The sequence below is a fragment of the Myzus persicae genome, unplaced genomic scaffold (assembly GCF_001856785.1).
Source record: "Myzus persicae strain clone G006 unplaced genomic scaffold, MPER_G0061.0, whole genome shotgun sequence".
NCBI lineage: Eukaryota > Metazoa > Arthropoda > Insecta > Hemiptera > Aphididae > Myzus > Myzus persicae.
In genome coordinates this window covers 6,498-21,102 of record NW_019100476.1, presented here as the reverse complement: position 1 = coordinate 21,102, position 14,605 = coordinate 6,498, and the positions used below count along the sequence as shown (strand labels likewise).

General features: G+C 27.6%; 1 protein-coding gene across 3 annotated transcripts; it reads left to right on the top strand.

The window, feature by feature from the left end:
• Window positions 1-205: 205 nt before the first annotated feature.
• LOC111026819 (major facilitator superfamily domain-containing protein 6-like) lies at window positions 206-12,457 on the top strand. 3 transcript variants are annotated; one of them, XM_022304968.1, is made up of 9 exons: window positions 206-1,800; window positions 5,536-5,637; window positions 7,968-8,332; window positions 9,209-9,352; window positions 9,701-9,971; window positions 10,191-10,378; window positions 10,564-10,700; window positions 10,958-11,322; window positions 12,120-12,457. In XM_022304968.1, exons 2-9 carry the CDS (start codon window positions 5,577-5,579, stop codon window positions 12,281-12,283), a joined length of 1,695 nt encoding a protein of 564 aa, XP_022160660.1. In that variant the 5' UTR covers window positions 206-1,800; window positions 5,536-5,576; the 3' UTR covers window positions 12,284-12,457. The 3 variants fall into 3 exon arrangements, with proteins under 3 accessions (XP_022160660.1, XP_022160666.1, XP_022160670.1); XM_022304974.1 differs by having other exon boundaries at window positions 206-1,728; window positions 12,120-12,283; XM_022304978.1 differs by having other exon boundaries at window positions 206-1,734; window positions 12,120-12,283.
• The last annotated feature ends 2,148 nt before the right edge of the window (window positions 12,458-14,605 follow it).

Genomic DNA, 14,605 nt, shown 5'->3' with positions numbered 1-14,605 from the left:
TTTTTTTTTAAATTGCAACACCTATTTTTGTCACCAGATATGGATAGATTATTTTATTCTAAGTAATTTTGATCCATTGACCATAATTCTAAACCTAAAATTGAATGAGTTACAGCTTTTTGAAATTTTAAAATAATTAAATGTTTTCGATTTTACCAAAAATATTATACGCTTGAATTTGATACAAAAGTAAATCATTTTTTAACTAAAATTAAATGCATTTAAATAATTGAATACAAAATTACCTAAAAAAAAATGTATAGCTAATTTAAATTTAATTGCGTTATTATTGTGCGATAAAAGTTGTTGAATTATTTCCAGTTTTATTATTAGTACTTTGATAATAGAAGATTATTTCTAATTTTATTCTTAGTACTTCGATAATTATTATAGATATTGACATATTGTTTGATTATCAAAAATGAACTAATGCACGTTCACTCTGTATTGTACGTTCATCGATGACACTTATAACTTTTAACATAATACTTTCTATCTAATCTATGAAAAAATCACTCAATTCAAGCGTATAATGTTTTTGGTAAAATCGAAAACATTTAATTATTTTAAAGTTTCAAAAAGCTGTAACTCATTCAATTTTAGGTTTAGAATTATGGTCAATGGATCAAAATTACTTAGAATAAAATAATCTATCCATATCTGGTGACAAAAATAGGTGTTGCAATTTAAAAAAAAATTTGTATTGCTCATGCGCATACTACAAGAGTTAAAAATTTGAAATTTGTCCTTAAATGTGTTTTTCAGTACCCCTTAGCTATTGCAGCAAACCGTATTTCAATCTAAGATTATCGGGCTGAGATATTTAGTGGTACATTTAAAACGGGACACACTGTATATAACGAATCACATTATCTACATATATTAAAACAAATATTAATACCCAATGCATTGTTTTTTAACAAAATCAAACTAGTTTTTACTAAAAATAGAATAATGTGTCATATTAAAAGAATAATTGATTTAATCAAAAATAATGACAATCAAAGTACAAGCATAAATACATAAGTTAATTCTGTAATATTTACAATATTATATTTGTATTATATTACCATCTTTCAAAACACCAACAAATTGTACAATAAGCATATAGGATAAGAGTTAAAACATGGATTGCTTGAATAAGAACCCACCCATTAGTGGGCACTTACTTGACTTGATGTTTAGGGTAATTAAGGAGGGATATTTAATTTAAATGGTCACGACACCATTTCCTTTTGAGTCTACGTTGTAGAATTCCAGGGAGTGAGAAGGTTTGGTAATTAGCTCTTTTATTAGTGGGTTAGGGTGATTTTCAAGTCTGTCAAAAATACGTTTGTAAAAAAGTTTCACTTCAGTTACAACAGGTAGAATTCCAAGATCTTAGTGGAGAGTTAAGTTAGAGACAAAGAAGGGAGCGTTAGTGATTTAAGATTTTAATGATCGTGGTACTTGCTTAATAATACGACAATAGTGATCTAGGCGATACCAGCGCTCTCTATTAACTCTCTCTTATTTTAGAACTTCCTGGCAACGGATTTTAAAAGCTTCTCAATATATAATTGTTATCGCGTCACAATGTCATGTAACTCTAATATTGTAGTATAGGTATAGTGTGTTAGGTATACCTACTGATTAGTGTACGGTTTTATTTGTTTGTGTTAACTTGAACGTATATTTTTATAATATTTTTACGAATAGGTATTTACAGGTAAACAATGAAAATTGCAAGTAGGTGTTAGTAGTGTTTTCTATGTATACCTAAAAAAAAAATTAACCTTAATATCATAACTATAGGTACAGGTATGTAAAATAATATTTTTAATTAAAATAGTGAATTCAATACGCCAATTAGACAATTTGTTTTCTAGTTGAATGTGGTACGTCATTGCCTTTATTATTATTACTTCAAAAAAAATATGTATCGAGTTTCAACCGTCGCCAACTATATTAGCAAGGGTTTTAAATAAGTTTTGCATTCTTACCGGATTATAGCTGTAGCCAATAATTATTAATATATGACTACCTATATGAGGTACCTATTGGTAGATTGAAATCATTTTTTCAAAACCACTGTATTTGCATATACCAATATTTTCCTAAAATGATTAATAGTTTTTTGATAAAGTGTGAACTACTTGTATGAAAAATCTTGTATTACATTTTCAATCCTTAGAGCAATAAAAATTTTATATTTTATACATTTTTTACTACAGTTATTTGTGATTTTGTCAAAAATTGATCTTTAAATTCTTAAAGAAAATGATCTTGTCTATGTATCGTTAAATTTTTCTAAATAGCTATAAGAAAAACGTATGAGGAACCTTTTGGTATTACATTTACACTTTCAAGCTTTTAAACCAAACGAATAATTTTTTATTACCATTTTTCGAAAAAAATATAAAATTAATCAAATACCAGCGAAGACTGTCTAAAAATGTCACTAAACAATATTAATAAATTATCATTTATTTATTTTTGTTTTTCCCCATTATTTTAAAAAGTAGGTACTTACTGAGAATTTTCAACCTCCAAAAAGTACAAATTATATTCAATTTGATTTCAAAAAATTGTAAAAAATAAGCTTCCTACTTGATTCAAATAAATAATTTGCACTCAAAACACACATTTTTGGAAGCAAATTGAATATAATTTGTACTTTTTGGAGGTGGAAATTGAAAATTCTCAGTAAGTTTCCGTTATTTTTGTTAAGTAGGTATCGATAAATGTTTTTACAATCAAATGTTTTTAGTATTACAAAATATAAAAATAAAAATGTTATATTATGAGTGGGTATGTTTTGCTCACAAATATTAATAAATTACGGAAAAAAATAAATTAAAAATATTTCATTTGTCAGGTCTTCCTGTTACATTCTGTATATATAAGTACCCATCACATATTTATAGACCTTCGACATGTTTGTAAAGAAAAAAAAACAAATGTAAATTGTGTAAATGTAGTCTTATCGTTGTATTGTGTGTCGAATACCTACTCATAAATCTTCACTTCAATAGTGGTTTTACTTTTATATGGATAGGTATAATGCAATACTATATAAGCGGGAGTATGCGTATATGATTATAATAGTTTTAAAAACATAGATAGGTAGGTACCTAGATGGGCATAAGTATACCTACTTCAAATATATTACCTAATATTACTACCTAATTAAATCTTTGTCTCTAATCCTCGTAATATTGATTGGTGTCAATTGGTGTTCATAAACTACTCTTAATTTTTAGCTAGTAAATAATGTTATATCATTGATCAAAATAGATATTTATATACCTAGTTAATTTATGAACATTTATTATTCAACTGTTAATTCAATTTACGGGTATACCGTGTTAAGTCATGTTGACTACTAACCTGGTAGTCGGTATACCTATTAATTTCATATTTATATACCATAATGTGCACGATGCCCGTGTCCCGTTACACGGCTGTGATAAAAAAGCGTCGTGTCATATCTAAAAGTTAAGCTTGATCCAATTCTGAAACTTCTTGGTAAAGTGCTAGCAGATCACGGTTAGTGCTGTACCTATTAGTTGTATTTAAAATGCTTATCAATGTAGGAACATTTGTTTTTAAATGTCAATACACATTACACAACGTAAGTACTTAAAAGCACTGCTAAAAATAAATCGATCATACATAGCGTTTTCCACCACTCTGCACCGTTGCACCACAGTCGCAATCACATAGTTCACTGGTATTACATCGATGCAAGTGTAGATGAAATAGAGGTGGATTGATATCAGACTGATGAAACATAACTTCGAACATAACCATATTATCAAGAAAATGATAAATCCCACCGTCGACTGGAGCTCGTGCAATCATCAATAATGCGCTTGATCGGTCTCGGGGTGAAAATAACTGGTAGAGTGTATAATGAGGCGCATAGGTACAATTTCAGTTTTTGACTTGAAAGGCTGGCTTTATATATTTAAATGAAACAGACTCGTTGCCCCCCCTCCTCGTCCGGCTCTGTTCCACGGTTCATCCAAGATCCAAGTACCTACTTTATATTATCTAATACATAATATATTTATCATTTTTTTTCATCCACTTTCGTTCATTTTGGTAATATACGCATTATAATACATTTGCATATTATTTAAATGAAAAATATTTTCATTAAAACAAATTAAACATTTAGGCACTTATTTATGTATGTATTATAATTGATAATAATTGTAACCGTCGCGCGTTGATTGAAAATTGGAAATTCATAAAAAAAACCCTATCCTATCGAGTATCGACTATATAGTATATTCTAAATAAATTGAAATGTTATCACTTATTAGTAATATACTAACATGTATTGTAATTACTAATTTGTAATACCATTATTAAAAATATATTATGTTCTGTGGGTGGATACGAAATTAGAAATTAGAAAATAATTTCTTCAAATACCTGAGTAATAACGCAATGACTGAATTACGTATAGATTTGATAACTAATGAATGATTTAATACTTCAATGAAAATACAACATTTTGGGGGGACACATTTTGATATTGGTGGGGCTAAGCCCTTCCGAACCCCCATCCAAATGTTGACTATGGTGTGATGAAACATAAAATATGTCATCCAGCGGGCACCAGTAGGTATTTCAGATGGAACATTCATTATGTGCAACAGTGCAATCGGTGCAGTATTTTGGAAAACGATAACAGACATTCCAAACTAAAGGCGCCTGCACTGCACCTCCTTCGTGTTATGTGTTGGTTGTGTTGTGTGTTTTTCCGTCGCGCCGTGTTTTTCACCGTGTCATGAAGTTCGTTGGTAATCAATAATCATGGTAATAGATAAATATTCCCTCCTTATATACATTTAAAATATTTTTTACTACACAATCTGTTCAAATAAATTTAGAATAATAAGTGAATGTGATGAGAGAAAATAAAGACACCTACAACTATAGAATGAAAAAACTTCGTGAAGGAACTTAGAAATGTTCCCAACTGAAACCATAGAACAAAATATGTTTATATATTTTATTCTGATACCTAGCTATGATAAATGATGATAATATGATATTATTTACTTTATATACAGTTTTTGAGTTATGAGTTGTCTAATCAAATGACTGATGTTACTTGTTATTTTTTTTTTAATTTTAAAAATGGACAATAGTTATGATTTTATGAATATGATATGAGCATAATATTATATTGACACAAAATATACAGAGGTATTAACTAGTTTTATTTTAATTAATATAGGTACATATTTATAAAATAAACCGCTCAAATAGAATCTATAATTAATTAGTATACATGTACAATATGAGTTTCTTGACAATTTTATCTATGACCAAAATATGATTGATTTGTTCTATAAATCAATATATTGCTTTACCTATGCTTTGATGTTAGCTAATTGTACCACAATAGGTTGCTCTAATTTGCTGTTGTTTATAGTATTTGGAATTACCTACATGTCGATCTTTTAATAATTCTGAATCTCCTTCTTCTTCATCATTCTCTTGTTTAATAATAATATTTTTAGTTTTTTATGTTTTCAGAAACTAAGGATACAAATCTATAAAAATTTAACAAGTTCAAAATGTTTTCAATAAATAAACGTATGATGCGAATGAAATTTCACTATTTTCTTTATTTGGGTGGTAAGTATGACAATATATCAATCAACATTTCTAAATTGTACTCTCATAATATGACGTCTTATCCATGTCGGATACGCCACTACGCTAATGCGCATTCAATTTACAAAAATAATTATTGTACATGTAAAGGGTTTCTTTAAATCATATATGTTATAATTTATTCATTACAATAATGATCAATATATAATATGTAACCTGCTGGCTTAAAAACACTGTACAAAATATATGACCTATAGGGACAAAAAAGTATAATACTATAATAGTGATATAACGGGTATTGCTAATATAGATAATGGCGTAATGCTCGTCAGCCGACTATCTGTAGGCGTCGGTCAGTGGCTTTTTTTTTTATCAGAACTGACTTTATACTGTCTCAGGATGCTCAAATAAAATTATATTTACAACGACATTCAAAAATGTTGTAATTACTTTTAACTATAGGTATAATATGAAATATGAATAAATTATTGCTATTTAAATCTCAGATTTTGTTATATGATGAGTAGAGACTGAAATAATATGCACTAAAAATGTATAAAATACGAGGAAAATAGGTATGCATTGCAAAAGGAGCCAACTATAAGCCCGAAACGTTATAATATGTAATATCAATAAAATAATAAAATACTAATTAATAAACAATATTTGTTTTTGAATTTAGTAGTTTTTTTTACATATAGGTACCTATTAGTTTACTAAAGCTTAAAGGTATATTTTTATATACATTACAATAATTCTTCTATTCTTGTGCATGTCACTGAACTCCTTCTAAACAGCTGTACCGATTTTATGTGTTTGAGTGAGTCCTTGGGTGGTTAAGAATTAAGATTCACAATTGGAGCAGGAGAGGTACATATACAAGGATTTTGAGATTTACGGTGGAAATAATTTTTTTTATTTATAAATATGGTTGCTATTATTTACAGCTTGCAGATTATAATAGTAATATGAGAAATAATTAGTATATTTGTGTTGCTATTGCTTACTTGGGTAGATGAAGTAAAACCATGTAACCATTTTACTATCAAATCGTCTCGTTTATGGTTTCGAATAAATAAATTATAACTTAAATCAAATACGAGAGTTGAATGTATGTTTGTAGCTTAAATAGGAACTCAAAAATTGTTTATTTTTTCAATTTGTATAGGTGAATAAAGTTAGATCACGCATGACTTTTTTCTAGCTTACGAAAAAAAAATTTTTAGTTTTTAAAAAGTTGCATTTGGTTACATATTATATTACTATTATAACTAGAAGAATATGTGCACAGATATCTACATTGTTTTAAAAATAAATTTAAAAAAAATTACAAATAATTTTCACGAGCAACATCGGGTGGGGGATAGTTAGTATTATGTAAAATATTAAAATATTAAATAAATAATACATAATAGACACTTTAACTTTATAGTCTGTAAACAAAATTAATTAAAAAAATTATAGAAAATCACATCTGTATTAAAATTCAGAAACCAACTTTTAGATTTTATCAAACATGTAAAATATAATATGTATACCCACCTCTACACACATATGAATTACTAACTTATTAATACTTATCAATTATTATCAAGTAATATTATAGTTTCAAACTATTAGCTTATGAACATCGTGTTGTAAATAAGTAAAAAATCAGAACTGAATACACAAATAACATAATTTATTATTTACTAAAAGTATCAGAAAAATGCACAGTACTTACTTACCTACCAAGGGCCCCCACAAGGAGGGGAGCTGTTGGACCTGGAGTACAGGGGCGTTTTGAAATGAATTTATAATGTTTGACATTTTGATACTTTCATAGGAAATTTACTTATTTTATATTAATATTTTATGGGGCTAACAAAACCATTTAGTACAGGAGCCCAAAATATGATGAGGGGGCCTTATCTACCTATTCAATGTAAAGTATAAACAAAATTTATCATAGATAACTCTATTATCTAAAAAGGTAATTATTTGAAAAATACAATTATGTGTATGAAATCAGTTTGAAACACCGACGTCCGACATGTCAAGCCTTCAAATGCATAAAATTCCGGTTTATAGTGATAAGAATATTGAACTAAAACCTATTTACTATTAAAATAATAACCTAATAACTGTATAATATATATAGTTGGTTACCTACCTATTATATAGGTAGTTATATTTTATTTACATACCAAAACTTACTAAGACACTTGTCTTGTACAAGAATACTTACTTGTCTCTCTAGTCTAATATATTTTTACATTTGAGTTTCAGATAGTTATAATTTATATTCTACGATAAACTTATTTTAATAACTACTAATAGCTTATAGATTAAATTTTAACCTTGAATTTCAGGTGTTGCTTCTATCGTAGGATTTTCTCCGACCATAGCTAAACAAATGGGCTATTCACCAATGTTAGTTGGTTACCTTTACACATATCTATCTATTTTATCCTTTCTAGTCAAGCCTATTATTGGAATCATAGTTGATAAATTTCGAGTGAAAAGAATCATGTTTCTAGCATTTGTCTTAACGTGTGGTCTAACAGCATTTGCGTTAAATTTTATTCAAAAACTACCAACGGAAACTGCTGCGATTTTAAGTTGTAACACCACAACAGTATTGAACGTTTGTTCAAACGTTGCAGGCCAGTTGCCTGAATGTGATGATAGTCTATCTAAACTCTTAACAAATAATTCTGGGTCGATTACATGTCAAGTACGTTATAATTATAAGCTATTAAAATTAAAATTAAGTAGACGATAGGATAATATTAAAATGGTATTTTAAGGATTTTATAACTAAGGTTCGGAAGTTATAGGAGATGAAAAAGGAAAAATATGCATGTAAATATGAACAAAACAATTGTAAATAATAAATAAAAAAAAATGTCAAATATGGAAAAAAATTAATAAATAATCGCATAAATACCAAATATCAAAAACATTAATTTACGTTATTATTAACTGTCACTAAAAGAAACGTAAAAATATAAAATTTGAAATTTGAAAAAGCAATGTATAATATTTCAAATATGGCGGAGAAGAAAATTTTTATTGAAATGAAGAAAAATAGTTAAAATAAAATATATTCGAAAAATGTGTACACTATTAGTGCGATATACATTAAATGTACCGCTGTCGTTAAACCTAATACGATTTCAATAAATATTTACATTATATAGTTTTTAGTTATATATTCAATACTATTATTAAAATATACAGCTTATAAGAAAGAAAAAGATACATTTTTTTAGAAAATATTAAATATATGCATATTGCATAGTATACGTATAAAAATCAAGAAGTATACACTTTTCCCCTAAAATTAACGAAACATGCATGTTTGCATGCATTGTAAAATATGCATTTTAAATTTTCAAAAACTTACTATTTTACAGTTCAAGCTTTCGGATTTCTACTTTGGTCTCCTATAAATCGATAGCACATAGAATAATATACAACCTACAACTTTCGAGCCCTATAATTGATAACGTATTGTTTATTTTTTTATGTAATATTTTTAAAAATAAATTAAAAAGCTTAATTTACAAATGAATAAATAATACATTTTGTATGTACTTATTCTTTTTAGTTGTTTTGTCAGCCAAATAAATCATTTCGGGATGAAATATGTAAATCTTGGAGTAAGGATTATTGTATTCCTCAATACAACAAGGATACAAACAATAATCTTGAACATTATAATGTATCTTTGTTTAAAAGTATAACAGATCAGGTAAATTGTAAACATTTTATGTTATTTGCATCAAACATTGCTATAATAGGTACGCAAAGGATCTCTGATAGTCAATGCATACAAATCTTCATGTGTTATAATAACCGATTTTTTACACACATAGTAAATGGATCAGAACAAATATAAACAAATTTGTAAATAATATTAGAAAATTATTATTATAGTTTATAATTATTAAGGAGTTGATTTTAAATCAACCTTTGTCGAATCATTTATACAATATTAACTTTTCGATTCATATTTTATTATTTTATGAATGAAAATCATAATTTTGCATGTTATTTAAGTTATTTATAATTTTTCCAACTATATAATTTGCATTATTAGATAGAAAACAATTTCGGGTTTGAAGTAAAAATGGTGCAGTTCATGAAAAACCAGGTTTTATTATTTCCCTCGTGTCTAAAACCAGTGAGCACTGGATGTGAGATCGACTGCTCGAATGATGTTATAATGGAATTAGCTACTGTTACAAAGTTCGAAGGGAGCATTTTCGGCTTACACCAGTTCTGGGAATATTTCATTGTTATGAGTTTGTTTTGGGTTGGTCAAGCAATCACTTGGAGTCTTCAAGATCCAATTTGCTTTGATCTCTTAGGTAATTGTTTCTATTTAAAAAATTAATTTATCATTAATTTATCACACAAAAAACATTAATTACGATTAAAAAAAACATTAAGTATATTGTATATTATTGTCATTTGTCTTATGATAGTTGGTAAATAATATACACGAAATAAAGTAATAAATAATGTATATGTATATAGCTATGTAAATATAATATGTTAACCTATGTTATTATTGTTGTGTTATTCAGGTGTGAAACTTGAAGATTTTGGTAAGCAAAGGTGTTGGGGATCTATTAGTTGGGGACTTTTCTCAATATTTGGCGGAGCACTTGTTGATTATTTTAGTGATAGTGATATTCACAAGAACTACTCTCCTATTTACTATCTATGTCTTATAATCGTAGTCTGTGATTTCGTGGTAGCTTACAAAATAAAAGTGAGTTACTTGTATTTAATTCATAAGTCACTAATGGTTGGTACATTTTTATACCTATTCTATAATGTCTAATAGCAGACTGAATAGATATTTAGGATTATTATAGAATTTTAAATATTACATTATCAACTACTCAACTATACGATAATAAATTATTTTTTAAATGTTTCCATGCTTCATTGAAGATTACTGAGACAATTGGATCTAAAAATACACTATCTGACGTATTCAAATTGCTAACAAATGTGAATATAGTGATATTTTTTGTGTGGATCATATTAATGGGTGTTTGTACGTCTATGGTGTGGAATTACCTTTTTTGGTAATACAGACAATTTTTAAAATGATTTAACATTAAATAAATATTTTTTTATTTTGTTTAGAAAATTGTTAACTTATACATATATAATTGTAATGTTAGTGTAAAGTTGTAATATCATATATTCTTAATTCCTACGTTATGAACTTATGAATAACGTAATATTATTTTGTATTGTTATTCCTAATGTATGAAATATGGTTCGTTTTATATTTTATGCCTATTGAATATTTCTTGAATTTAACTTACCTGTTTTATAGGTATATGGAGGATTTAACTCAGAAGTATCATAGTGAAAAGCAATTGTGGATAAAAACATTACAGGGTTCAGCCATAGGAATCCAATGCATTGGTGGTGAAATGCCATTTTTATTTTTTTCTGGTTGGATTATCAAACGAATTGGTCATTCGCAATGCATGGCGTTAGGTCTTTTCACTTTTGCTGTTAGGTTTTACCTGTATTCTATTATAACAAATCCTATTTGGATACTGCCAGTTGAATTCACTAACGGAATCACATTTGGATTGTGCCACGCTGTATTGATGGAATACGCAAGAATCGTTGCTCCTGCAAGTGCTGTAACTACAGTGGTAGGATTTTCAGGAGCACTGTTTGAAGGTGTCGGTATGTGTATAACTATTTATGATATTTTTATGCCATATTTTGTGTTATTGAATTCATTTAACAGCGTCTTGGATATTTTTTTATCTTTTTGTATCACTTTATATTTTTTACTTATATCACAATGGGTAACCTAACCTATATGTTGACTAAACAAATATGTTCCTTGTGTATAGTGTTTATTTTGATTGGCTTAATATAATATTATCAGTTATACTATATCATTACAGTTAATGCATATAAATAATATTTTTGTCGTTAAAGAAGTTGAAAAATGACCTCAAAATAGTAACCACCATTACCATTGATTATACATACCTGGCTGTACATACACATTTTATTAATTATTATACTAAGTATAATCGATTCTATTATTAACTTATCAATACTATACGAACATTTCCATCTCAAAGTTGTTTAGTGAAGTTTTTGGAACATTTTCCATCCAACCAAATAAGTGGACACATTTATGAATTACTAGCTATAAATTCAATATTATAGTATATAACCACCAAAATAGGATATATTATTAAAGTATACAATTATTAATTCCCTTGCCTTATTGTTTATCTCAGAGTATTTAAGTTAAACATGTTATTGTTTTAACTAATTCAATAGGTATACTGTAATCAGTTTTGGAAAAAAATCTAAGATTAAATGTTAATTTAGTGTATAGGTGAGGAATTGGTCATTTTTATCATTAAACATTTTATTAAATCATTTATAAATGATCAATAATTATGTTTGAAATTTTATTTGCATTGCTTATTTAACTCTGTTTATAAATTTTTATTGTTTAGGTATATCTTTAGGTGGTTTAATAGGTGGATTTTTTTACGAAAAATTTGGAGGAGTATCAACATTTAAGTTATTTTCTTGCGGCTCCTTATCGATGGGCATTCTTCATGTTATATTTATTGTGTTTAGTAAGACAAATGTAAATGGTATAGGCACGATAAACTGAAATGATTTTTGTTTAAGTTAAAGCTACGTACCAAATTTAATGTTTTTACAAAATAAGTATAAATTGAAATGCAAAGTAATTTATGTATATTTATGTCTTAAGTGCCTACTTAAGTATCAACCTATAATAATGTTTAATAACTTATAATTTATAAAATATAATACTTATTAATCATTTATGCTTTATAGATCTTTTTGTTTGAACTGTATTTCATATATTAGTAAATAATTTTAAGGTTTTAAGTATTAATCATTAGTGTTTTCTGAAGTAACGGGGTCGGTTTCTTACTTTAATTGGATCACTCCGTATTATAAGGTAGGAACATTTTTTCCTACGGCCACTATGGTTGACGCAAATTCTTTACAATCTTCCGTTCTTTAGTTCGAATAACTGGCAGTTAATTTCTAATCAACGGACCCACAGAGAAAAAAATGGCTTAGTTTATATTACGTCTATATGTCTCCATAATACTAACCACCGGTCCAATCGATTTTTATGCATTTCCCATTATTTATTACTTCAATAATATTGGAATTAAATTAAATTACTAGTTTTTTTTACCATTTACCTGACAGTAACACTTGGTTAAACATAAAATATTCTACTTTAATATCTCCTCTCTGAATAGTAATTGAAATACAAAATCGTATTGCTTTTTATACTTTAAAGCAATGTATAAAAATTAATAATGTAACATAACGTATTTATTAACGTTGTTAATGAATTCGTTAATAGTTTTCAAAATTTCAAAGTTGGTGATATAATAAAAATATCAACATAATTCAATCAACCTGACCAAAAATTAAACTTCAATTTCCATAAATAAGTTATAATAATTTTAAGAATTATAATAATATTGGTTCAAAACATATGCGTATCCTGCAATCAGCTGCACTTTATCTGAATGTACTTGCAGTAAAAGGCAAGTATTTGCAATAGTATGATATTATTATATAATATCGACATAATATCAAACTTATTTTTAGCTACTTCGGGGGCCCACAAGGGGGAAACTTATTTCTCCTACTGTTTTCCAAATTTGTGAATAGCGTTCAGCGTGATCTGCTACACTCCCTTGTCCTATGTTTTGCGGATACCAGAAAGCTCTTTATGTAAATTTGCTCTTTAGAGGATTGTCAAATGCTTCAAGCTGAATTAGATGGGTTAGTCGATTAGGTGACAGCGTTAGATTTATCCCTTAACCTTTTCAAATGCAAAATCATTTCATTTACTAGAAATCAATCTCCGATAACCCTCATACCGCCTTGCAGTCGAAAATATCACTCGTGTTATAACTTTCTTACCGACCCTGCCTTCAAGTTAAGCTATAATCCAAAGGTGGATAAGTTAATGAAAATAATTAACACAAGTTCAGTTAAATTAAGAGAACACTAATCGATAAGTTAAAAGTTAACAGTTAACAAATCATTAATTTAACTGTTAAGTTAAAGTTGCTACAAAAAAAATACTAACTTAACTCAGTTTATAAAAGTTAAACTTTTGCTATAATCTCGATCCCAATCGTCATATCGAATATGTTTGCTGCAACATCACTTAAGACAACTTGGATTTTTATGAGATTGGCTAAACAATATAAACTTAATATGTCCATGAAAACTTTGTACTTTCCTATTCTCGAGTATAGCTGTCCTTGATGGACTGATGGTACAATTGAATGTTTAGAACTGCTTTCGCTAATCTCGTTCAAGGTACCTCAATGGTTAACACTAGATCCAATATGTTTTTTTTATGTCATGAATGCCTCCACTTATTACTTTGCGAAATGCGAACTAGCAGTTGCGTAGAGAAAAATGACTCTTCTTTTCTATTTTAGTTCTTACATTGTATTCTATTGTTTAAGTCTCCCTAAAACAATGATAGTCTAATATTTAAGATATTTTCTATTAAATTATGTACTCAAAAGCTACTATATAAAATGTAAAATGGGCCCTCCCCGTAAAATAAATATTTAATATGTTCGACCGTCAGTGTTTAGACAAGTCAGGACGTACATGTATAATATATATTAAACGTTTATTTCTAGTCTAGTATTATTCTATACATAAGTTTATGAGTGCACTCATTAAAACCGTATTATATTAGAACAAATTCTTAATTGTAAATATTAATAGCCGCCTTTTGTTATGTCTAAGTATCTACTGTAATTATTTAACTATACACTGTACAGTGTACAATGTACATGTATTGTGAAAGTGGCCTAGCCCGTATAATAAATATATAAATAATACATAGGGATAGGAATATGCGCTTATATTACAAGCGACAACACTGTTAATGACATCATGCTGTCATAGAAAAAAA

Coding starts and splice junctions, on each gene's coding strand:
- LOC111026819 (XM_022304968.1), top strand. CDS start 5,577: ATGTTTTCAATAAATAAACGTATGATGCGAATGAAATTTCACTATTTT. Junction 10,379..10,563: donor TGGTAGCTTACAAAATAAAA/GTGAGTTACTTG, acceptor GCTTCATTGAAG/ATTACTGAGACAATTGGATC. Junction 10,701..10,957: donor GTGTGGAATTACCTTTTTTG/GTAATACAGACA, acceptor CCTGTTTTATAG/GTATATGGAGGATTTAACTC.